General features: G+C 40.3%; 2 protein-coding genes across 3 annotated transcripts in view; both read right to left on the bottom strand.

Moving 5' to 3' along the window:
• Nucleotides 1-9930, bottom strand: kars1 (lysyl-tRNA synthetase 1). 2 transcript variants are annotated; one of them, XM_033631367.2, is made up of 15 exons: nucleotides 9781-9917; nucleotides 8907-9072; nucleotides 8469-8613; nucleotides 8204-8369; nucleotides 8010-8103; nucleotides 7352-7538; nucleotides 6531-6656; nucleotides 6180-6299; nucleotides 5921-6083; nucleotides 3837-4010; nucleotides 3516-3601; nucleotides 3354-3439; nucleotides 3141-3267; nucleotides 2857-3000; nucleotides 1-683 (listed from the first exon to the last, which is right to left on the bottom strand). In XM_033631367.2, the coding sequence occupies exons 2-15, from the start codon at nucleotides 9044-9046 to the stop codon at nucleotides 609-611; spliced, it is 1833 nt and encodes a 610-aa protein (XP_033487258.2). In that variant the 5' UTR covers nucleotides 9047-9072; nucleotides 9781-9917; the 3' UTR covers nucleotides 1-608. The 2 variants fall into 2 exon arrangements, with proteins under 2 accessions (XP_033487258.2, XP_033487267.2); XM_033631376.2 differs by lacking the exon at nucleotides 8907-9072 and having other exon boundaries at nucleotides 9781-9930.
• Nucleotides 9931-18002: 8072 nt separating this feature from the next.
• nfat5b (nuclear factor of activated T cells 5b) overlaps nucleotides 18003-26742 on the bottom strand; it is a 42626-nt gene continuing 33886 nt past the window's right edge. The window contains exons 7-13 of the mRNA XM_033631584.2: nucleotides 25244-25378; nucleotides 25085-25137; nucleotides 23332-23464; nucleotides 22834-22908; nucleotides 22406-22503; nucleotides 20054-21872; nucleotides 18003-18371 (exon numbers count right to left, since the gene is read on the bottom strand). Coding sequence (XP_033487475.1) covers nucleotides 18133-18371; nucleotides 20054-21872; nucleotides 22406-22503; nucleotides 22834-22908; nucleotides 23332-23464; nucleotides 25085-25137; nucleotides 25244-25378 — 2552 coding nt within the window. The 3' untranslated portion in view covers nucleotides 18003-18132. The remainder of the gene's footprint in view (nucleotides 18372-20053; nucleotides 21873-22405; nucleotides 22504-22833; nucleotides 22909-23331; nucleotides 23465-25084; nucleotides 25138-25243; nucleotides 25379-26742) is intronic.

The raw sequence follows: 26742 nt of genomic DNA, 5'->3' as shown, positions 1-26742 counted from the left end.
TTGACTCATATGCGCTTTATTCAGACATACCCATGGTTTTAAACTTCTTGGCAGAGGAACATTGATTTGTGGAGTCTAGTTTGAAAATTTTTTAGACAAGGAATACAAGCAGACCTGGTAAAAACAGATGAATATACTGAGAACATTTACAACATTAGAGGTGCTTGAGCTTCGTTATGTGGTGCATCTACTCTGTATTTGGTAGCCAGAATCAAGCCCCCATTCAAGTATCTCAATGTATACTCAAAAATATTATTATCCAAGTACAACAGCAGATCACACACGACTTCCTGATCATACCACCCATTTACTGTCTGGATGTCAATGAGGATTAAAATGTGTCCTTACAATCGAACGAGGAGGATGCAGCAAATATGATCGCATAAGTGTAAGAAATACAAAAGAAAACAAAAAGAAGCACTGTTTACCAGTCAACCATGTAACTGAGAAGATGATTTCCCTTAAAGACAGATCAAACCTTTGACAGACAAACATTGATAAAACAGAAAACCTGCAGGCTCCACTGATGACCACAGTGAGGTAAAGGCTCCGACTCCATACCGACTCCTGCTCGGATCTGATAGCAGGAGAGGTCAGAGGTCATGTCATTAGACAGAGGTGCCCTCTGTGGGCGCCACTGTCTTGTTGTCGTCAGGCTTCATGGCTGGGAAGAGCAGCACCTCCTGTGAAAGAACAAAACTGTCAGCTGAGGGGTTTTTTAGCCTGACACGTTAGCAGCTCATGTTTGTGTGCAGACAGTGCCAGAAATTTGATTTCTTGATGAAGTTATCTCTTTAACCCACTGTTCTCTGTGTCTCTTTAATCTTGTGTTCTGTTGTATTCAGTCTTAGCAAAGCTTAAAATCCTCTCAAGAGGACAATGCGTTCATGGAAGGTGCAATGTGGTCACACATACCTCATCAGCAACAAGCCTGTTTGATTTAATTCTTGTTTTACTGTAATTCTTCACTCTGAATAGATCCTTTTACAATTACGGTTTTGTAATTAATTAATTCAAGACTCCATTAGTCCATTTATAAACATTATATTCGGTTAATCACATTGTCATATTGCTTATTTCTGATGCAATACAAGTTGGATTCAGGGCTGTGACACTGTCAGTACAGGTTGCAAATGTAAGCTACTTTGCCAGAACATGTCATAATGGCAAATGCCGGTTCAGCTGGTTTACATAAAAAGAAACTGGTTTAAGCTTGCACACCAGACTGCACCAGCAAAGCCAGAACTCAACCAAACTCTAGTCACTACCTCTTTATAAAGCCTCGACCTCACCTGAGCACTGTGGGGTGTACACGCCCTTAAACGTCAAGGAAAAAGAAAACAAAACACATGCAGAGGGCAGAGTCACCACCACACACTTATAATGGGTCATAGGTGATGAATAAGAGGGATTACTTTTATGAGTCTATACACTGTTTTTTTAGGAAAATCCTGAATAGTAAATATTTAATGAGGCCTTCAAGTGAGTGGCCTTCATCAGCGATATAACACAAACAGAGGCAACACTTAGACAGAAAGGAGATGTGACAGTTCAGAGGTGAAAGCTCGGCTGCAATGTCAATAACTAATGCATTTTAAAATCAAATGTGTCCCTTCATGTAATTCGTTTGAAATCGGACGGGTATCCGAAAATTAAACTTAATCCTTTTTAATATACGTTCAAGACATCTTTTAACCAAATCATGTTTTACTTATTTAAGCATCGCAGGTAAGCACTGCAGGTAAGTAGTATATATGTGGTCTTGTGCAGAGGTGTTACGTAGGAATATGGTTATTAGAGTGAGTTAAGTGAATCTACATTTTGCCAACAGGTAAGTGCAAGTATGAAGTAAAATCACAGTATAATTGTTTTTTTTTTTTTAAGATTTATAACATTAGAAATGTGGACAGAGAAAGGCTTCACTCATTTTCACAAACACAAATTTGGATAATTGAAATGCCATAAAATGTTTGTAGTAGTTACGACCTCACAAACTCAAAATTTAAGACTATTTATGACTTTTAAGGCCTTATTATTATTATTATTATGTAACCACCCTGTAAGTATTATCCTCATACACTAATATTCTGTACATACACTGTGAGACTCCTTGAGGTTTAACAAACATGTAAGTGTATTTGCTAACCTTGACCTTTCCACATAAAACATTTCCAAGCCGAACTGGAGCAGATTATTTTTGTTTTAATTGTGTATTGTTTTCTTTCATGTGTTCTAGCTTACAGTCTTCTCCCACCTTGCCTTTGCTGGTGCAGTGCTGCATATATTGGTGAATTACCACCACCTGTTGTTCAGTGTAACAGTGTGAAGTCATTGGAAGTGCAGATGCAAGAGAAACAGAAGGGGGAACCAAATCATAGAAAAACAGCTCCATAGCGCTTCTAGTGGTCAGACTTCACAAGCAACCCTTAATGCTCATATTGGTCAATTTAGAAGACAATCTATATTATCATTGAGGTACAAGGATTTAAAGGTATACTATGAAGTAATTGTCAGTAACTATTAGCAGTATCGCCTGTGAAAGTGAAAATGAACCCTAGATTTACTATCAGTTGCGTCTACAATTTTTGTAGCTCCCTCATGAATGTGTGCTGCTTTCTGTCTGGCACATGGTCACTATCTTTTCATAATGTCCCGACCTCATTTGCACACTGTGCCCAGACACATAGATCAGGATATGTGCAAATAAATACTCCGCCACACACTTCTAGTAGGTCACTAGTGATGACTGGGAGGGATTACTACTTAATGACTTGATACACGTTTTCTTTTTTGTTACGTCTTCTTAGGAAAATCCTGCATAGTATACCTTCATCCTGATTCATACAACAGGTTTACCTTGATGTTGTTGGAGTCAGTGAGGAACATGGTGACGCGATCGATACCCATCCCCCAGCCGGCAGTTGGTGGCAGTCCGTATTCCAGTGCTGTGCAGAAGGTCTCATCGATGAACATGGCTTCATCATCACCCTCAGCTTTGGCCTGGAAAAAAAAAATCAAAGTCAAATTTTAAAATGCTCTAATTTATACGCTCACACTGTGACAGCCAGGGGCCTTAGCCTTTAGGTAATGGGACTATGTACCAGTGTAGAAGGACAAAGAAATATATCTTGTATACACACCTTGGCTTGCTGCTCAAAAAGCTCCCTCTGTCTAATGGGATCGTTCAACTCAGTGTAAGCATTGCAGATTTCCTTCTTCATCACAAAGAGCTCAAAGCGCTCAGTTAGGCCTTTCTGTGATCTGTGCCTGTAACAATCAAGGGAGAGTCAGTACGAACTCGAGCACTGCTTCTTTAAAGGATAAACAAGAGGTTAAAACAAGGCGTTTCTCACCATTTTGCAAGAGGACTCATGATTTGAGGGTGGTCACAGATGAACGTGGGATTGATGCAGGTGACCTCAAGGAAATCTCCAACCAACTGTGGGGGAAACATGATTAGTAAAGACCTCACAGTAAAAACAAAGAACAGATGCTGATGTTCATCGATGGAGCACCTTGTCAAGGAGGCGGGCAGTGGTTCTTGGTGGAGGACATTCAACTCCTTTCTGTGCACACAGGTCGTCAAAGAATTTACGTGTCTCTGAAGACAAAAGAGTGACAAAGAAATGTGGAGAAAAATAAATAAAGACATTCAATGAAAACAAAACAGTCTGAATTAAAATGTGAGATGAAGAGAATGTCACAGTTTATCTAAATGGAGATAAAAAAGGCTTCAGAACATCCCCTCAAAGACAAAAGTACAAAAACTACTCGCACATTTCAGAGGCAGCTTTCTTTTCACAAAGGTCTATCTCTACATTGCCACAGATTCTCACCATCGCTGTCATAGCTGTCAGTAGGAGGGAATTTCACTCCCAAGATCTTCTCCAGGTCATGTGTCATGCTCACTCTTCTGAATGGCGGTGTGAAATCAATCTCGTAGGCCTGTCCCTCCGGACCATCAGGGTGATAAGTCACCTTGTATCCTCCAGTGACGTGCTTCACCATTCCTGAAGCAAAAGAGGAAACCACTGAGTTAAGGAGAGACATTTTCCTGTACATCCCAAGTGTCTGAGAGGCGAACCAACTGAGAAGGTATTAAGATGAAACTGCGCTCTGGCTAATTTCTATATCAAAATATACAATAAATTCCTGTTACAATGTGCCATTCTCAGTGACACCAGCTGCTTTTACAATTATTCCGCCTCGCCATTCTGTATAAATACTATTACAGAATGGTGGGACAGAGTTGTCTCGCCTATAAGCTGGCTGTGGAGGTAAACAGTACCAAATCAGGGTCTGTGAGCCTCCAAGATGGGACGAGTGTGACATTTTTGCAACCTATCAACGACAGATTTAAAAAGTAGATAGCAGCAGCTGGCACTTCACTCAGAAAAGAAGAACAGCAACCTCAACAATTCCCAAGTTTCGGAGACAATGAGGTCTGGGAGCTACTTCCCCTTTGAGCAGAAAGTAAGATCAGCTGCCATATAACAGGGATGGTAAACGAATGTTAATGGCGTCTAATGCCATTGTTATTGTTAAGAAAACACTGCCTGACATACATATTATACGTAACACTAGATACAATTGCTGTTGTGTTAGGGGCCGTACACATGCCACGTCTTTAACCGCCTGGAAAACGCAAGGTTGGGCACTGGATGCTACTTTTGTGCCTTTTTGTCCCAGCTTTCAAGAGCGCAGTGGCAGGTTGCGTCCTTAACAAGCACCATATCATAGCCTATTTACCTCAAATCCTGAGTGCAGAGCTGATCTTCTTCCAGGCGCTGTTTATAAGTGTGTGGGCATATTGTCTGTGGGACAGGTGTAAAGCTCTGACAGCCCTGCACCAAAATGATCAACTTTTCGCTATTTACCACAGACTGATATTTACGGAAGAAAGGAAAGATATGTCAGCTGTGATCGATTGTTCCTTGTCACATGACATGCTGTGTGCGCTGCTGCGTTCCAAAAATTGAACTCAGTTTATCTCAGAGCGTAGCCGTTGCACCCTCAAAAATGGGTGCTTGGGAATGTGTCCGTGCCGTTGGCGTCACTCTGACGTTTGAACTGAAAACAGTGAATTTGAGGGTGCAAAAAACGCAGCATGTGTATGGCCCCTTATATCTCATGCCTGTTTTGCTTCCAGTATGCCAGCTATCTAGAACCGCACACTCTGTCCACTCTGCGTTGTTTGATTCTTCTTAAAAACGCAAGGAGGGGTCTTTGTTGCAGCAGTATTGTGGGATCTCTGTGTAAGACGGGCTACAGAAATTAGTGAGCACATTTCATGTTATCAGTGTTTCTATACAAACCTGCCAAACAGCTCATCACCAGCTTGATACTTTAAGGATTTCTGATGTGAAATATTCTCCTAATTAGGGGTCTAAAGGTCTGCTGTTGCCTCTTACATGGGTGTAAATAGTTCTGCTTTTGTTGTATCTGACATGACAACTTCATAATAAGAAAACAAAAGTGAAACCTTAACTCCACCGAGACTTGTGTACAGCCCCAACAAGCTCTATCGATCAAAATTTTTATGTCACACATGGTTGAGGTTTAGATTTATATCAGTAAAATGTGAGTTTCTGCAATGCAAGAACAAGGCTGAGAATAAGGGGAGGAATGCCACCTGTCAAGGAGGCTGCCCTCATGGCACGCACTACACTGCCTTCATGTGGTTATAAAGGTTAACCCTGTGCATGATGAAGGAATTAGGCGTGGCATTTCACAGGGTGGGACTGTCAGTTGCAAACGACAAACAGGATTTTAAAAGACACCTGGAGCAAAGGGAACTTTCTTAAAAATGCAGCCAAACATTTTTTGCTTATCATTGCTTGTCTTTTTTTTAAAACACAGGTAGGTTAGCCAGCTTTCTATTAACTGTTTCTCACTATGTCCACTGTGTGTTCTCATGTACCTGAGAGTAGTTTCTCTGTGATATCCATCAAGTCATGGTAATCTGCATACGCCATGTAGAATTCACAGGTGGTGAACTCTGGATTGTGAGTAAGATCAATGCCTTCATTCCTGAACTGACGACCGATCTCGTACACTCTGTCCATTCCACCAACCACAAGCATCTGTGAGACAGATATGATGTACACATTAATATTGAAACATTTGACAAAATATTCATATGGCTGATTTCAAATTGACACAAAAAAAAAGCACATTACCTTGTGGTACAGCTCAGGGGCGATCCTCATGTACAGGTTCATATCCAGCTCATTGTGGTAAGTAACAAATGGACGGGCCACAGCTCCACCAGGAATAATGTTCATCATTGGTGTCTCAATCTAAAGTAATGACAAACATGATCAAAAGAGCTAGCTTACACTGGCTATTTCTAACTGCCTCAAATATGGTGCAAATTTCCAAACTATTGGAGCATTATTAATTTCCTGTTTTGTACTAATTCAAATATAAATTTGTGTTATTTGTGTAAACACTAAGATTCACAGTTCAATTGATTAGCTGTGTAACATTGTCAACTTGGATGTCTCTACAGTACAGACACCAATTCTTACCTCCAAAAATCCCAGCTGGTCCAGGAAGCTGCGCAGGTATGTGATGATTTTGGAGCGAGTGATGAACTTTTGCCTCACATAGTCATTGAGGATCAGATCCAAGTAGCGCTGACGGTATCGTGTTTCCTTTGAGATAAGGATTACACAGTGGTGAGAAAAAGTGCTTCAACATTGGTCATTGCTGTTGTAACAACACGTCACTTTGTCTACTTCCCATCAACACAGGCCACTGTGAGCAAATTCACAGTAAGATTAACGTCACTTAAAGATTAAAAAGCTTTTCCACCTTTGTGACATTGCAACCACGGCTGGCTGATATAAGAAAGAAAACACTTCATCTAAAGATAATTAAATTTAAAATCCCTTCTGCTTATCAAAAAGCTGGTGAGAAGAGAAAGAAGAATCCTGTGTACCAGACAAACTGGAATCTCCCCTTCAGACATATACTTCATTGTGAGATCAAACTTTCCAACAGTGAAACTTTCACTTGTCTTTAACATTAATTATAGCTCCGTTTCATTTTAGGTGTGCCAGTAAACCATGCAAGCGGGGCAGCATATACAGTATAGGATGTACTTGTGATGTCACTGCACATGTAAGTCACTACAATCACCCCTCCTTTGGTAGCAGCAACAGTCACCACCTCCCATCATGCATTCAGTGACAAAACAACAACTAAATACGCGCCTTAAAAGCAGATAATAGGATGCGGTGTAATAACGGTTGCTTCTACTTCATGCAGTTCACTTTCACTTTCTAAATGATGCATTTGCAGAGACGTGTTATTTAGTTTCTTTTTAAGAAAGAGCGGTAGGCATTACCTTATCTTTGAGGCCAAAGTGGAGATGGGGCAACATGTGCAAACATGGTGACAGTAGGGTCATTTCCATGGGAATGATGCTCAATTCCCCCTTCTTGGTCTTCCCCGGGTTACCACGGACACCAATAATATCACCACGGCGCAGTTTGTTGTTGATGGCCACAAAGGCATCCTCAGACTTGTAGTTCCTGACAGAGCAAGAGAGGACATACAGAAATTAACTCACTGTACTCTTTATTATCCACACAGACAAGAACTCATAGTTAGAGGTGGAATGATACACTGAATAACATTTCACAATACAAAAATGTGACGATATGTGGTCGATCAGGTTTTTGCTGAAGCCTGTACCAAAGAAGCATGTTCCCTTACGTCTGGAGTATGATTTGTAGGCCAGGGTATCTCTGCAGCACAGCAATGCTTCATTATAATGGTGTGTTGTGACACATTTTAGCTGTATCAAAATATTGCAGCTCCCGCGATTTGGATATTGCACTTGACCAAATTGCGATTTCGATGATATTTCGATTAACTGTTAGAACTTGTAAAATTGCCCTTAACCAATCCATGCCACTGTACAATATGCATCTGTTTGCAGTCACGATGCCTCTAAATATCAGCAGGAATTATGGTTTTTGACCGTGGCTATCACTCTGTACCTTGAGTTGGCCATGACTTGCAACTTGACGCCTTCACCTCGCAGGTCATAGAAAATCAGCTTGGCGCCAGAGGCCCTCTTGGCATGGACGCGACCTGTACATCATATATCACATTTAACAGGAGATCTACTGCTGAATTACACTGCACATACAAAATGGAAAATGCATTTTAAATCATACAATTATCCTGGTACCTGACACGTTGAGAACAACATCAGTCAGCTGGTCTCCAGGCTGAAGATGATTGTATTTCTCAATGAAGTCTGTGAGTGACAAGTCTACATGGTACTTGTGAGGGTACGGGTCCTCCGCTGTGCCCTTAAGGTCCTGGATGGCCTGGGTGCGGATCTTATAGTATTGCTACGTTAAAAGGTCAAACAGATGATTGTATGAATACAAAAACATTAAAGGTATAATTAGTAAAGAGTGAGGTATAATGTTCATAACAAAATATCTCACATTTGGGTCAAGCGTCTCCTCGTCCAATGCACAGGCATTTTGCGCTCCTTGGTCGTTGCTTTCCTTCTTTTGCTCCACCTGCTCCCGGACCTTGGCTTCTTTCTCCGCCGCCTTCTTGTCAGATTTCATTCGTCTCTTTAGCTCACTGATAAGAGAGGAGGAAGCAATCAAAGATGAGTCATAGGTTAGATATTAAAGTTTACTATCAATGATGCAACTACGACTGAAATTGCGTGGATGTTCAAACACAAACATATGATTTCCCACACAACCACACTGTGCATTTTACTCTATTCTGGTGTTTAAATTAAAAAACAAGGCCACGGCACAAACGACTACTAACGGACAAACACTCATGCAGAAAGGGAAAGGGGTCCACATTTTCTCTGATGACAAAAGGTTGGTTGTTTTTCTCATTGGAATGGAAAAGCCACCAACCTTTTGTCACCTCTCCAACGGATCCCGTAAATTTGAGCTGGGACCGCAGCTGTACATGGGGGGGCACATTTTAACCACTGTCCCCTGACCCCAAAGGCTTGGCACAGCTGCTGCCTGGCTGCCCTGACCAGACACAGCATTCTGAGCTACCAGTCAGCAGACAGACCTGAGAAAATAGACATATATACAAAGACAGTGTAGCTTACAGCAGATCCAGCAAAGGCTGTCTTTGGCCCACTAGACACTATTACATACTGTTGTGAAAATATAATAATTCATATATTTGGCATCAGATTAGTTTTACTTTTACTTTTGGTTAGCCAGTAGTGAGTCAGAGGTAACACAACGCTAGCAGATAACGAAAGTTAAAAAAAAAGGAAGGACACCGCTAATAGCGTAATAACTTCTTCGAAGCCGTTAAACCCCTAAAATACATAATAACAAACTCCTCTTCTAAAATAAAATGTCACAATAAAATATATCATACGTTAAAACCCAATATCTGACACAAGAAAAAGAAACCACACGATTTCACGACCAATGTATGGAGGACAGTTCTTTGAGTGTTGTTGTGGATGCTGTAGTTTTTCTTATTAGTAAATGCAACCACTACGATAGGCTTCACTTCCTATCAAGGACTACAACTACCACGAACACAAACGAGCTGAATCCTGGGACGTGTAGGCCCATGGTGTGTCTCCATATGGAGCCCTCACTTCGCTAACATCCTCTGACCTGATGCAACGTTAAGTGACAGTGCGTGGCCACATTAAAACGGTCGTAACTGCTGAGGTAGCAGAATATTTGGGGAAAGTAAAACCGCGTAAAGGGTTGAGAGTGATTAAAATGCGATGGAAGAGAAGAATGAGCTCACTTTTTGCTGAGTTTATCTCCGTCCACCGCTGTCACGTCAGCCATGTTGTAGATGCTGCGCTCGGAAAGATCAACTGAAGCGCACGCGCGGCAAAAACGCGAGAAACGTGATGGTACGTTTGGTTGACTGTAGGAAATCAGAGACCCGTACAGAAGGGAAGTAAAGAGCTTACAGCTGTTGAAGTCATATTTATATAGTCGTAGGGAGGCGGGAACATGTGTCCTGATGGTGTCACACTACAGGAGGAGTCAGATGGTCAGTGAGAATTGTATTTGTCCCCAAGGACCATGATTTAAATAAATATTCTGGCCATTATTAGGAAGTTTTATGACAACTGACAACTTTAAACTAAACATAAACAGTAGGCTTTCTTAACTATACCATGATTAAAACAGACCACTCTTCTTTTATGTCTATGTTTATACAAATACACTGTATAACCTAAACTTATATGATTAATTTTAAGCTTTTAATTTACTTTAAATCTAAAATCACACTTGAAAATGTAATGCCCCTTATTTAGTTTAGCACAAGACAATTTCTAAACCAATTTATGTGTTAGTCACAACTTAACATCATAACAAACAGTAGGGTTTCTTATCTCGAGCGTGATGTCAGACATACTACTTTATGACACAGATCAATCTTAACACTCACATGGAATCATTACAGCTTATTACAGCATTACACGGTTAAGCATTACAACCTAAAGTCTGTATTAAACTACAAATGGGTCTTTAAAATCACATATGAAAATGTAATGCCACCCATTTGGATTAGCACAAGAAATAAATGGCTGAAAACACATGTTAAACAGTACGCATATAGTAGCCTGCAGTAAGTTGTATATACAGATAATAGTAGAGCAGAGGTGATGCTCTCATGCAGCTCTTGGCATAACTTTTATCAGTTGAATTTTAATAAGTCACAGGTTTAGTTGCTTTCCCAGTGTTGCACCAGGACTGGTAACATATTATCCTGTGTATCGATAAAAGCTTTTTCTATTTGCTTTATACTGTATATTCATGAAGAAATATGTTTGCAATCATTCATCATTGGAATAAAACATTATATATGTGGAGCATATCACATTCTCAGTGTGTCTACAAGTATCAAACAATGACGTTAAATGCTTTTTAAGACCTTTTTAAAATAATTTTTAACCACATTTAAGAGTGTTTTTGGGTAAATAATCTTTTCTTTAATTTTTAAGCATTCAAGGTAAGTATAACGGTTAGCATATATGTGGTCCTGTAGAGTAGTTTAAGTTAATCTACATTTTTTCCAACAGGTGAGTGCAAGTATGAAGTAAAAGGACAGTATTAGCTTCAATGACAGGTTTAAAAATTTGTGACATCAGAAATGTGGACTCTTACTCAGAAGAGCTCGACTTATTTTGACAAAAATAATTTAAAATAAGGATATATTAAATTAGATTAAATGCTTGTGGCAATTGAGACCTCACAAATTCAAATTTAAGACTATTTAATGACCTTTAAGGCCCTGCAGACACCCTGAGTCTGTGGAAACACATCTCAACACCCCAAAATCTCATAGTTCAGCTATAATATTTATTATTATTCCCTGTGTTACCTCATAATACAGGAACGACTTTTGGTGGCTCTAAAGGCAAGAAAAGATTGTTGAACTGCCTTTCACATGTTTAAATAATGTTTGCTTTCAGAGTCTTCATTAAATAAATAAAATAAAGAGCTTTACCCAAGCTGGAGTGAAGTGGCTACATTTTGTCATGACAGTTAGCTCGTAGAAGATATGACGTGCACTTCTGGGCAAAAATATATCAGACATAAGCAGAACATAAGCCATCAGTCACAGGCCAAATGCTTTGGCACACTCACAACTAAAACTAAAACTAAAGCTAAAAGAACATATTTTTCTGAACGTGTGGATCCTCATTCCAGAGCCAAGCATTCTTCTGCAGTATCTTACACACGCACACACACACAAAAAACATGAAATAAAAGCTCAAAGGCCTCGCATTTAAAGTATATATGTTTAATATAGATAGCAGCAAGTTTACAGAAATTTAACTGCAAGAGAATAAAAACATCCCAACAAAAGCAAAATACAAAGAAAGTCTTTTTTTTCCAAGGGTGATTATTGTGATTATTGTTGTTCACATGGTTAGAAACAAAAAGGTTAGAACCATAAATAGACTGTTTACCAGAAGAGTGGTTCACTTGTGTTGGGAGTAAAGTGAAACTTTAAAGATGTTACAGAAGAATAACGATACCAGACTCAAGAAAGCAGGGACACATTACATGAAAAATTGATGTGAGAACGTCATGACATCCAGGTAACTCAGAGGCCCTGAGAGAAATCTGAAAGATTAGGAACCACTGCACCAGTAAACAATAAGCCTGGATCCACATAAACCCTACAAGCAAGGCTGAGATGGTTGTTTAGAAAAGAAATTTGCATTTAATCAACTAAAAAGATTTATAATCAGTTTCAGGCGGCACTCAAAGCGTCAAAGAAAATATTTCAACAAGCAACATAAATAATAGAAAGAACATCTACTTTGGTTTCTCCTTTATGCTGAAAATGGGAGATACTATTTAGAAAAATATATATTCAAAAACTAACAGATCTACATTTACAGTATATTAGCTGCATAGCAGTTTGAGGGAAATTTGTCTGCATCTACGTCGTAGAACATAAATGCAATGGATACTTCAGTACAAACAAGTTAGATGCATGACAGAAATTGCACAACACATTTATCAACCACAACCACGTTCATCTGGTCACTGTTGTCGAGCATTTAAAGTACATTTAAAGTCTTATGGCTTAAAACATTCTAGTTAATGAGGGCTAATCGTCACCGGCAGAACCAGTGCGGTGTCAAACAGGCAACAATGGTAAAACATCAATCTGGTCGCTACGATAAGATCTCCTCAAGGCACATGGTCAATATCTACTGGTGTCTAAAGTGACATTTTGGGGGAAATAACAGTTTGAACACCTTTGATAGCAGATTGAATCTGTTGGTATTAAATGTACAGGTAATGTTAAAAGAAAACCACTTGTTCTATTGCAGGAAATGGAGAGATTTAGACTGTAGCATCTTGGAGAAATATGAGAACTTTTATCAACAATCTCCCTCTTTTCCATACAGTTAGTAGTGACCGCATCATGAGTCACACTTTTACACACCTCCAGGCTCCAGTTACATCGTAAATACACAAATGAGGAAACTGTAATTTCCAAAAAGTAATTACCTCCCCAGCATGTGCATAAAAAGAACATTCTGGATCTCAGTGAGACGTTCACAGCCACGCTGTATAATCACATTCATTTCTATATTCATAGCAAAAATACTGAAATTTATTGGTCCTGTTTCGAAGGATTTCTGATATCGACAATAAAAAGTGTTGAACTATTTGGTCTACAGGGCCAGCGGTCCAGTTATAAGGCTTGAACACACACATGATATGTACATTAAGGTGTATATTTTTACAAAATCAAAACAAAAAAGAGTAAGTGTGCACAGGAATGTACACAGTGTACAGAGCACTTTACTTTATCTCGTTTAAAGGCATCATCACAAGGTGCCACTTATAGTATCAGCAGGTGTGGGGGGCCAAATATACGGGAGTGACATGTATTCACTTGAGAAAAAAAAAGTATTTGCCCTGTTTTTCTGAATTAGCAAGATTATTATCCCAGAATAATGAGAAAAAGCTGAAATAGGAAAAAATCTTTTTCTTTTTTGTTTTTTTTTTAAGACAATAATCTCATAAATTCTTGTTTTTTTGCTCTGCTCTTTCATTTTTTTTCTGAATCAATGCGATAATAATCTTGTAAATTCTTGTTTTTCTAAATTAATGAGATATCATCCCAGAATAATGAGGAAAAATTTACATGGGAAAAAAAATCTGATTTTTTTTTTAAAGAAATAATGACATAATAATCTCATAAATTCTTGTTTTTTTAATTAACCAAGTTTCATATCAGAATGAATAAATGGAAAAAATCTGCTCTTTTGTTTTTTTCCCTGAATTTATGAGATAATGTTTTTCTAAATTAATTAGATTATTATCTCAGAATAATGAGAAAAAATTAGATGGGGAAAAAAATCTGATTTTTTTCTTAAATTAATGAGATAATAACCTTGTAAATTCATGTTTTTTCTAAATTAACAAGATTATTATGTCAGAATTATAAGAGCAGTTTAAATGGAAAGAAATCTGCTCTTCTGTTTTTCTGGATTGATGAAACAATAATCCCTTAAATTCTTGTTTTCTTTTCCTGAATAAATTAGATTATTATCTCAAAATTACAAGAAAAAAATTACATGGAAATAAATCTGCTCTTTCACTGTTCTCAATTAATGTGATAATAATCTTGTAAATTCTGTTTTTTTTTAAATTAATGACAATAGTATCTCAAAATTCCAAAAAAAAATAAATTAAAAAAAATCTGCTCTTTTGTTTTTAATTATTGTGATAATAATCTTTAAATTCTTGTTTTTCTAAAATATTGAGATGACCTCGTTAATTCAGAAAAACAAAGCAGTTTGGGTTTTTTTCTCAAGTGAATGCATCACCCTTCTGTACAAATCACATTGCTGTCATCAAAACAGTTTGAACAGTCTTGAAATATCTACACACGGCTATGATTAAGGGAAACAATTTAGATAATAAAGAACACACAAATAAATTAAACATGCCTCTCCGAAAAGAAGCACAGGTACTACACAGATTAAAAAAAAAACAAAAAAGATCTAAACTTTGTAAAACAAACAAAAACAACAACAAAAACAATCATAAATACTCAACACTGGAAATCTTAGTTCTTCTATTTCACAAGTTGAAGAAAGCCAATCACAGATAGCTCTTTTCTCCAAAGTCAGATTTCCTTCAGGAGTAGGGTCCCTTTAAAAACCACTCACAGCCGCTCAAACTGACACGCCGTAGTTCCTCCGATCACATTACTCAAGTTTACATAATCTCCATCGTAAAACAACGGCTGCTTCTGACTTTAAAGTGTATAAAATGTAACGGTGTTTATGTGTTTCTAATAAACTGTACATAGAAAACAAGACGACGACTGAGGCATAAATCTGAGCTAATTCTGTCATCATCAGAGACCAGCCCCTTGTTCATGCATACACTTACAGTCAAACTAAACATGACACAAACATGTTTTTCTTTTTTTTTAACACAGCAAACAAACAGAAAGAAAAGTGTGGCAGTAGGACATCTTGCTTGATAATGAAATTATAGAAAGAAAAAGGAGAGAAAAGGTCAACAGCCATAAAACTGACCCGTCATCAGGATTTAGGCAAAGCAAGATCTGAGTCAAACTTTGGTCCTGAGGCCACTGGCCAACTGCAGACGACTGCTTTTACAAGAAAACATGTAAAATGGGCTCTGTTCCTGTGCGTTAATACCTTAACCTGGATATGATGTATGATTTACAGTTGTAGCCAACAAACAGGTGCTTCTCCTCAACATTCACTGAATCCATCACATTAATAAAACTGGTTAAAAAAGGCTCTTTTCTAGCTGGGTTAAGAATACTATTCCAGTTCATGCGTGCCTGACGCAGAATGATGCCATCAAAATGACACTAAAACACAATAATAATAATAATAAACTATATTACATTCTAGTCTCTCTGCTGTTTGAATAAGAGTTATTATCTGTCAGCTGAAATGAGATTGAAAATTTCTCCATCCGCATTTGTCCAGATTTTTTAAGCTGTTTTTTAAAGGAATAAATAATGTATTGGGTCTTGGGAATGAACAGTTGATAGTTGTAACAGCATGTTAATCAAAATGTATCTTCTTCACTGTAAACAATGAGGAAGAGGCAGATGAACCCTCCCCCTGACCCCACGCCACCTCCCGTGGGACTGTACTGTACCCTCGATGAGTAAAGTGGTCACAAAGAACAACAGCATCATAAAGTGCTGAGTATACATGTAAAAAAAAAAAAAAAAAAAAAAAAAAGTCTTAGCCAATATTTGTCACATTTCTACCACCACACTTTCTCAAAAGATTCTTCGTCATGTATTTAAGGGAGAATCTGTTCTACAAAGACGAAAACTGACCCAGTTTGGTTTCGGTGAATACAGACTAAATGTTAGCCTGAGCATGTTTGCTCTCCTACATCTCAAAGTGCTACCTGTACACTGTGGTGGAGAAGGTAAAGTATCTCATACTGAGTGATATGTTTCACAGCTAGAGGTGACCATCTTCACTGCACCGCCATGGCGACAGCTGTTGGCTGAACTACTAATATTCTTTTATAGGTGTTAGCGTACGGGCAAAAGAAGTGACAGTAAGTTTTGGCATCGAAAATTTAGCTTTGGAAAACTGAAACATTAGCACTGAAAAAAAGTTCCCCTGAAAAAGGACGCAATCACACTGGTGCTATTTGGTCCGCTTTAAACAAACCCTGGTCCACTTCCACGGATAGTTCAGTTCGTTTGGATTGGTGTGAACGCTCATTCAAACTCTGGTGCTGACCAAACGAGCAAACCCTGGTCCGCTTGAAAACTGGGGGTCTCGGTTCACTTGCAAGTGAATTCTGGTGCGGTTCGCTTACAGTGGGAAATGCAAATGGACTATCCAGCGAACCAAAGAGAGGAAATGAACCAAAGAGAGGAAGTGACATAGAAAAAAAAACAAAGCCAACAGCGCGAACCAGGAGAAGCAGAGGTAAAAAAAAGAAAAAGTTGGAAAATGTCTTGTTGGCAGACGTGGAGTAGTGAGGAGGTGCAGGCGCTTACTGATATATGGTCAGAGGAATATATATCGCAGCTGACCAGCCAGCTGAAGGGGATGGATTTCGGTTTTCGGTCCTGGCCACTAGATCTTCTTCCTCATGCTTTTCTTCTTCCTGGTCAGTGGTCGTTTCGGGTAATACTGCCCCCAAACGAGCAGCTGCTGTAACTGCGTGACGTTGTCCAGGTGGTTTGGTCCGCTTTAAAAAGTCCAGTATGAAAGTGAACCGAACCAAATGAAGGTCTGACATTTTTCAGCATTCCCTGCCCAATGGAACCGAGTCCCCCGGACTATCCTGGTGTGAATGCGCCTTTAATCTCTCCCAAAATGTTCTACAAAGTTCTTAAATTGTGAACAGCAGGAGAAATTACTTTGTTTATCGTAATTTATGTTTTTTCTTTTCAATGCTAAAATTTACTGTCACTGTTCTAGCTCCATATTACCGCACCAAACAGGTCTTGACAAGACTAGATCTAATTCAGCCAGGCCACTTGTAGACAGCAACAAAATGCCACATTACTTTAGTTATACACCTCCTGAGCACTGTTTCTTTCTACGTCATATCATTAATGAAAACCTAAGTCAATTTGCGGGCTATCAAGACAGCTAGAGTGAATACATGTACATTATCAGGTACAAGCTAGCTGCTACAACATTGAAATAATCAGTACCCACATATTAGACACTTGCATGAGACTACACATCAGATTAGTGTAGGAAACCTTTCTACTTTTCCTCTACCTTTCATTTCTCTACCTCATCCCCCCCCCCCCCCCCCTCAAACCTTCTATCAACACACTTTCTGCACTGCTGGGTGAAAATCATTTCAAACCAACAGCGGCTACCTTCAACATCTTGGATGTATTCAACCATACGTACCACGGTCTGTCTAAACCTTCCTGCTCTCCCGCGCACTCCACCTTCCATCTAAACAACAATACAAAAGAATAATTAAAGGGAACACTATTCATGGAAACCACTAAACGCTTTGGAGAACACTTTAGGAAACATCACGAGAACCAAAAGACGCTGCAGATAACATCACTGACAGTCTATCTACAGATACACACAACACTTCACAAGTTAAATGAACAACAACATCACTAAGTTACTGAACTTTCAGAGGAAAGGTTGAAGAAAAAAGTGCCGAATGCTGCTTTTCTCACTGAACAGTAATGACAATGTGTCTGTTCTCGCTGGGAGTTCATCTAATTCTGCCCGTCTGTTACGTTGGGAGTCAGTCAGTCGTAAAGTCAAAACCAGATATTGACTTTTTTTCAGCCAGCTCACTCAGACAAGAAATCCCAAACTGAACTCCTAGTTCACTGTCTGGATATTAATTTGTCTAGTTAATGATGAGACAACAAATATCATTCATGCCAGTCCTCAGTCCTGACGTAAACCAAATCATGGCATAAGAGGGCAAAGAAATATTCGGTGATCAGATGTAAGAACATACTGTTCAGTTTGTCTCAAACTTCATGATGCAGAGTTAATTCACACATCTTTGACTGCATGTGCTCATCAGCAGACAGTATTGTGCCTACATTTCTACAATTATTCCACGTATCAAAATAAAAGACGAATCTGTACGAAGGTTAGTATGAACGAGTTAAGTTGCTGCCCGACTCCTGCAGGCTGACCAGCAGGTCGTCAATCTTCTCCATGTTCTGAGAGGCAGTCATGCTGTTCTGCACAGGCCCAGACTGAGACAGGGACTGGCTGAGCAGGGACTGGATGCGCGCTTCACTCTCTCTTTGGTTCTGACCAGACTGGCTGATGGCTATGATCTGATCCGACAGTGTGTTTCCAGGAGTGTTCATCAGCTGGCCACATTCTGTAGGAGAGGGAAGAGAAAAAGATGATGAAAAAAATAAGTGAAAAATGAGTTTACAAACCTCACACTTTGGCCCAATCCCATTCCTTATTTTTACCCCTACCCCTCATTTTTAAGTGCCCCTTTGCCCTTCAGAACAGAGTTAGAGGGGATAGTGGTTGAAACCTTCCCTTGAAAAATGGGACAACTCTTTAAGACCCTCACATGTCATCGGTATTGTCATCGTCATCAAACAGACGCAACTATGGCAATCATGGTTTTATGAAATGTGCCACTTATCTGATGGAGACAGAAAAGCATGGATGCTCGCAATTTTGTTTACAACTTTAGTTTCATGTTATCAATTGATTAAACAAGTCATCAAATAAAAAAAGAGCACTGCTTAATTACAAGGCCACTAACGGTGCTCTGAGGCTAACATTAGAAACCCATGCTCCTGTCCTGCCAGTCTGCAGTGATATTAGAGGAGAGGTAACAACTGCAGCAACAGCGCTGCTGGGCTCTAGTAAAATTTCCGGTGTCATATGCCATCAAAGTGGAGAATGTGATGTGGAAATAGGTAAAAATGTGGGACAGCCATGAACAAATAAAAAAAATAATGTAACGTTATCTAGCTAGCAAGACACCAGCATACTGCCAGCTGTTTTTTTATGCTTGTTATTAATAGGAAATAATATTGTAGTGTTTTAATCTTTATGTTGCTTGTGCAGCAGATTTTTCATAACACAGTTTCAGTGTGCCTATGAAAAACCTCCTTTTAGAGGGCCATGTAGCCCTCACACTTTGCCCTACCCCTCTATCCCAAGACTCGGGACACCCTACCACCAGAACTGAGCGCCCAAAATGGAGAGATAAAGACTAAGTTATAGGGGCAAAAGGTGTATTAGTATTGGGCCTTACAGTGTAAGTTGCAAGTTCTATGTTGCACTTTTCTTTGTGCTTTTCATATGTACACATTATTTCAAGTGCACTGAATTGAAAAGAAAGGAGAATTAGCAGAAGCTACTGTAGGTGAACTTGAGGACAAAGGCTGAATTTATGATCACATAATTAGAATTTTTGCAACACACAGTATGTGTTTATGTATGCACAACAATAACTGTTAATAAATTCATCGTAATGTACACATCATTTTGTATTTTTCTAATAATATTACAGTGAATTCTTATCCAGACCTAGATAGCCTTTGAAATGGTTATTTCTCAGTTTAGTAATAATATATTTAATTGGACAAAAAAGAGGGGAAAATGTTAACAGTTAATTACATTAGTAAACTTTTAAATAAAAGGTAAAATAAAAACGTAAATGAGTTTTGGCAATCAATGTTGTTTTGGATTTCTTCTTTTTCTTTGCTGCATGTCACTCCCTCTCTCTCTCCCCCTTTCACGCTTGTCTGTCCTATACATTAAAGGCTAAAAAGCCCCAAAAAATATCTTTAAAAAAAAACAAAAAACATGTTACTCGGTTGGTTCCCCATTTGCTCTCCCATTTGACATCTCTATCCTTGACGTGGTGCTAGGAACGTGTTATGGAAAGACTGTGTCTATTTGCTGAGGGAGTTAACAGAAGCCAAGTCAATTCTGTAAATGGTTCGCATAATATTTGCCATCTGCATGTGCTGCCATTCAGTAACACCACCTCAACAGGTTTAAGGGTGTGCACCTGTGTAATGAGCTTCTTACCGTTCTGAATTCCAAAAAGGAAGAGGCCAGGTTGTTGAGGCTGGCTGGGCTGACTGATGCTCCCACTGACAGCGGTCTGAAACAAAGTCCCTGGCTGCTGAACAGGCGAGGAGGTGGTTGTCTGGAGGTTTGCCACACCGTTCTGCGAGGCAAACATGGCTGACTGTGCAAGCTCCTGAGCGGCCAGCCCGCCCTGCAGAGAGGCCATGTTAGACTGAGGCATGTAGAGGCCCACAGGCTGCTCCTGCCGGTTGTTTGAGCTGCCGCCCAGCTGCATCGGCTGCTGCTCCTGAAACATGACTTGCTGACGTGGATCGGTGGGGTTCCCTAAGGCCATGGGCTCAGCGCGATCCTGCTGGTTTACTGTCACCATGCTGGCTTGGGAAAAGAGCAGAGAGGGATTTTGGGGCTCTTGGGAAACTAGACTGCTGCTTGTCAGCGGTGGCATCTGGCCCTGGCCGCTAAACATGAGGCTGGAGGCCTGATCAGGAGTGGACAGGGGGTTGTTGCAGAACAGTAGGCCAGCCTGCTGTTGCTGCTGCTGGCCTGGTGAGATTGTGTTTGGGGAGATGTTCTGAAACAGGGATGCCTGCTGGGCAGGCTGTGTGTGGGGCTGGGGCTGGGAGGGCTGCTGCTGCTCCATGGGGTTTCTCTGCTGGATGGGGGAGAGCTGGGTCTGAGCCTGAAATACTGATTGCGGTTCAGGGGCAGGTGTTTGTAGAGCGCTGAGGAAGGCCAGCTGCTGCTGCTGCTGTTGTTGTTGTTGCTGCTGTTGTTGAGCACTACTGGTTGTGAGCTGAGAGGGCAGGGATGTCTGAGGGAGGAAAAGTCCAGGGGTTGACGGCCGCTGGTCTGGAGACTGTAGTACTGTCATGGAGTTTTGGAAGAGAGCGGCCTGGACCTCCTGAGAGGCTTTCTGAAACAACCCTCCCTGTGGATCTTGTGGTTCAGCCAAAGGACTGGGATTGTGAAACATGGGTGGTGAAGGGTGTGAGGGTGTCTGCTGGAGGAAGTTGGTCTGAATAGAGAGCAGATCACTTGCCTGTTGAAAGAGAGCTGCTTGTTGCTGCTGTTGCTGTTGCTGCTGCTGTTGCTGCTGTTGGGCCTGTTGGAAAAGAGTCCCCTGGTTTGGCACCACTCCTTGTGATGAGCCCTGCTGCTCTGCGCTCTTGGCCTGAGGGGCATCCTGAAACATGCCACACTGCATCTGAATCTGTGACTGAAACAGCTGCTGCTGTAAATTTTCCAAAACGTGCTGCTGTTGCTGCTGTTGAAGCTGTTGTTGCTGGATTTGTTGCTGCTGCTGCTGCTGCTGCTGCTGCTGAATTTGCTGTTTTTGGATCTGCTGTTGGTGCTGGATGTGCTGCTGCTGCTGTTTGGCCATTGAGTTGTCCGACTGAAGCGGTAAGTTGCAGAACCCTTTGGCTTTAAGTTGCCTCACTGCCTCCTCCAGCTGGGCTACTTCATCTGGGGGAAACAGTGGCAGTTGCTGCTGTTGAGGCGCAGGTTCCCCACACAGCCTCCCCACAGCTCCAGAGCCGCTGCCAGGCCTCTCCTGCCCGAGGCCCTCTCTGGGTTCGAGGAGGAACTGCTGTGATCCCTGCTGGAGCAGAGAGTCAGCAGGCACAGAGAAGGAGCTGGTGGCTGCAATGTCCTGCTTCTGGATAGTGCTTAAGGGCTCTGCGTTGGGAAACACAGCAGTCTGGCCTTTGTCAGGGTCGCCTGCGGGCTGAGAGAGGTTGTTTGAGAATGGTCTGTTTTTATTTAGATGGCCTGCAGTCATGTCTGGGTTCTGCTGGGCTGGACACAGGTCACCAGTCTGACGAAAACACAAAAGAGAAAAACTGTGCTTTAGTTTGCTTTTAGATTTTGTGGTCAGTTGAATTGTGGTGCTATTATTAACTGAACATTTATGTGATTTGAAACATCAAATTATTTCAATCCAATCTAAACAGTTTTCACTGGATGTGTTTACATGGACGCTGATGTTCCACTAATAATCAGAATAATAGCCCAATCAGAATAAGAATGCTTCATGTAACCACCCCAATCAGAAGAGACTGCCCTTATCAGAGGGATTTTTCAGTTAGGTTCAGAGGGGAGGATCAAACCTTTAAATATTAATGCCTAAAAGACATGTATTGTTAATCTGATTGTTTCTCCCTGGTTGGAATAAATATATTCCAATGAATTCCAATGATCAATTTATTTTGTGTCCATGTAAACAGTCTAGTTGAAATCTTTAATCAAAATTATTTCAATTCGATAGAAGAAATATGGTTCATGTAACAACAGCTACTGTGTACAAGTTATAAATGAGGCATTTAATGGAATTACAGATCAATATATCACCTTAAAAACACCAGAGGATTGAAGGTTGCTGGTGACCTCCATCGGAGTGACGTCTTCTCGCTTCACTAAAGGCAGCATCGAAGGCATCAAGGCACCATCTAGAAATGTAGGAGCAAAACCAAGGAATACATTTAGTCTTAACGTTTAATTTTGTTTGTGGCAGTCCACTGGAAGTTAGAAAGTGCAATAAAGAATGCACTTGACTCTGTGTACAGTATATTAGTGACTAAGCAGCTTTTAAATGGGAAGCTACTGTCCTGGTTATGTAGAGTCATAGGGTTAGTAATAGACATACATGCATTAGGCAGCGCGGCTCCACCTGGGCAAGATGGCGGCCGTGTTGACGTATCGCTCCAATGAGGAGCACCGTTGAATGCGGCATCTACGTATATATATCTATGATGTAGAGTAGTGAAAGGGAAACTAACCTTTAATTTGTTCCTCAAATGAACATGTCTTCACTGGAGAAGGTGCCTCTTTCTTCACAGGAACATCATTTTTCACTGCAAGGGCAAACATCAACAGATTTTTATCTTTATGAGCTGACACAATTAAAAGAAAAGAAAATTAATCTAAACATAAAGCACAAAAAGAGTTAAGTTACTTTGATGCTCACATCTTCTCAAATTTTGTACTAAAGTCATTACAGTTACAAAAAGTGCTGATGAATGATGATGATAAAGTCCAGGATGTTGATTCCTGTGTTTAGAAATGGGCTGTGTATTGTGCTATTGTGATACTAAACTGTAGGTGGTGGTGTTTTCAAGCCATGAGACTAAGTGAAGAGTTGTGGTGCCAGACATCTTAAAACTACTTTGTAAAAATCCTAGTCATCAGAATTTTGCATGCTAACTAACAAGTTTGTCTCCCCATCAGTTGATTGTAAAAAGAGGCAGATAAAATAAACTTTGATTTAGTAAACAAACCTGTCTCTGGAGTGTAGGTAAAAGGCTGAATATCATGGGATCGCCCAGCATTCGTCACCACGTAGATTCCCACACACACTGGAGAGGTGATGGCTTGGTTCTGGTATGGAGGAACTTTCACTATCAAGTGATTCTAAAGGGGTGATCGTTCAAGACAAAGGTCAGCCAACAGAGTGAGAACTGCAGTAGGTCTAATTTAATCGGAGTCAAAGGGTGAGTTGACTAGAACACAGTGAATAAATATGCAGCATTAAAGGTACACTGTAGAGTTTTTGAACACGAATGACACTGAAGAGCAATATTTGGTAAGCACTTTGTTGGTATTCTGTGCCCTGCTGGCACATCATGAGCATTGGGCACATTTCTATGACTGCAGGAGGTAGTAATGTGCACTGGACTGGAGGTAGAAAAAAATTAGCAGACTGGATTCACACTGTGATGCAGCTGCTTTCAGTTATAAATATTTGTCTTATAAATTTACAGGATTAAATTTGCATCTTAAATCCTGTGTGTAGGATTTAGCAGGAACTACTGGCAGAAATTGAATAAGTATATTTTCTTTAGTGTATAATCAGCTGAAAATAGGAGTTGTTATGTTTTTGTTACCTTAGAATGAGCCACTTATATCTACATAGGGAGCAGGTCCTCCTCCATCATGTTGCCGCCGCCATGTATCTACAGTAGCCCAGAATGGACAAACCTGAAACTGGCTCTAGAAAGGGTCATTTGCATTTTTGCGTCGGCCACCATATTTATCAGTCCCTTTGGGATGAGTGAAACAGCGTCAGAAAAACACTGATTTTTAACATGAAACTGCTTTATTCAGGGTTGTTACCAGTTTAAATCACTTGGTCTGTTTGTTTTGGAGAGGCCTCTGCAGATAATTTGGCTCCTTATAAAATCCTCCTGAACAATGAACCCTGAAGGAATCATTACTGGGAGTTTACACTTGGCGCACAGATGAAGTTTGGCTGGTTGGAAGCTCCAGTCCTCACCGTCAGATGCCAGGGTGAACTCGTTTGTCAAGGGCTTGGATATAATGGATGTTCATTTATATGTAAATGTCCTGCACTCTAGCATTAAAATATTCATCATTTATGCTAATAATGTAGTTCCTACATTTCATATCTCTGGGACATTATTACTCAGTGATTGGCCCAACTCTGTGTGGCCATATCTACCAAATGGCAGAGGCAACAGCTTCCTCCCTCAGATTAATCAAGTTTTAATTCCACCTTTCAACAGCTGGTGGCAGTAAAGCTTTGAAAAATATAGCACTGCCTCATAGAAGAGCAGAAAAGATGATCACTAGCCAACTTAAACAGTGGTGGTTTCAGAAAAGTAATGTTTTTTTTAGTAAGGAAATGCATTCAGGCCTTGTAGATACACACCACACGTTTCAGTCAGACACAATGAATGCAAATAAAACTGTGCTACAGCGTACCTTTGACAAAAAACAAAATGACATCCAGTGAGTTCAACACAAGAGCCTCTTCTATTAGCTGCAGATTTTGTTTACAAGGGCAAAGGTTTAAACTGGACTGTTGAGACACACTCAGTATAGCCTCTGAGACTGGTGTAATTAGGTCAGAACACAATGAGACTACTCAAACCTTTGAACCAGCAGCCGTTTAAGATGATTACATCTAAAGCCCCAAACAAATCTGAAATGGCTGCTTCTATCTACTCAGCTGATTAGTAATTGGCATTAATCATTCGGTGCAAAAAGAACACGAGAGCAATCACATTTTACCTGGTGAAACAGCTCCATGTCGATTTCAGCCTCTGCCTTCCACGATTTCTCATCTGGAAGAGACAAAAGATGCAGCAGCGTGTTTACTGGAGAAGAGTTGAAATGCATGAAACCATAATGTCTGCGGACAATCAGATTCTAAAGATCATCATTTCTTACCAGAAACATTTTCCTGAAATATGACTTTGGTGTCTTTAAGAAAGTTCTTGCCAATGATAAAGACCTCTTCTCCGCCGGCCACTGAACAAGTGTGAAGTGACTTTTTCAGGATTTCAGGCACTCCTGCGGGCTGAGCTGTAAACAGAGCAGATAAAAACAGTTTTAAGAGTCACTTTTGCTGATTTTCACCCCAAATTCCCAGGTTTTATAACAAACAAAAGAAGCAGGTTGGTTATATGTATTTTCACCCTAATTTTATGATGTTTATAATGCCTTAAAGTAATTGATTTAATGCCAGAGGGTTTGTGCTGGAAATGGTATTTGTAAAATCTGACTTAAACTCAACAAAAAAGGATTAAACTGCATCCTGCAGCACAATCCACTGTAGCGACAATCCCACTTGTAGTTTTTCTCCTGACAGCAGGTAAAAGAGCAGGTAAAAGAAGTTTACATGTTGGAGGAAAGCTGTTTGTAGAGATGTAGTAAGAGCCTGTTGTCTGCAGTTCATCAACATCTCACTGTTGCTGTTTTTTCTCTTCCTCCCTGCTGTATTATTAGACTTGCCTTTATTTAATTTCCTATACATTCTTCACAATAAAAGTCCCCCGTTATTTTGTTATGTAAAAACTTTTATTGTGAAGCAGCAAAGTAAGGAAATGTTGAGTTTTTGAGCAGCAGCTTCACACAACTTCTAATACGGTGGGTAGCGAACATGAAACAGTAAAATAAAGCAGATATGTAAAGTAAAAACAGGACGCAGGAGAGAAACTAAACCCCAAACCACAGAGATTCAGTTAGAAGCTACAGTAATACTGAGAGCTGAACACAAGGAGACTTTTAAAAACGCCGTTCTCTCTGGTCTCTGCAGACAGAGGTGAGCAGAGTCTCACATCGCACACGCTTGTTTGGGGGGAAGACTGGGGGTCGTCGGGGGTTGACTGCGGTCAGCGAGACGTCACTGCTACCTCCTTAAGGGTGGACAGCCCGGCTTTTGGACCTACTCTGGAGAAGTTTCATCTCTGGCGCAGCTCAGCATGGCACGGTGTGTCTGAATTCATAATGGACACGCAAATCGGCATGCTTTAGTCGGCGCAGCCAAAAGTAACAATGGAAAAGGCCCACAGTTTTGTACATATGTTACTGCCATAATTTCATTCATCTCACAGACTGATTAAGTGTAGCACATGCAAGATTAAACAGAGGAGCAGCTCTGTGTCTCTTAGTGTTGCTGGAGAAACTGTGAGTGAGTGAGTGAGTGAGTGGCGCTGAGCTGTGCAGAGAGTGTGAGAGAGGAGAGATGAACACTGGTACGGGTTATGTAATGTAACTTGACCCTATATCAATATAAACGGAGTTGCCTAAATTTATATCTTACTTAAAAATATATCGTACATAGTCATTATATCGCCCAGCCCTACCATGGGGTCCGCCATGTTCTACAGTAGCCTAGAACAGACAAATCAAACATTGGCTCTACTGAGGGCCATTTGAGCTTTCAC

The sequence above is a fragment of the Epinephelus lanceolatus genome, chromosome 2 (genome assembly GCF_041903045.1).
Source record: "Epinephelus lanceolatus isolate andai-2023 chromosome 2, ASM4190304v1, whole genome shotgun sequence".
In the NCBI taxonomy this organism is placed as follows: Eukaryota; Metazoa; Chordata; class Actinopteri; order Perciformes; family Serranidae; genus Epinephelus; species Epinephelus lanceolatus.
This window is presented reverse-complemented; position numbering and strand designations above follow the sequence as displayed.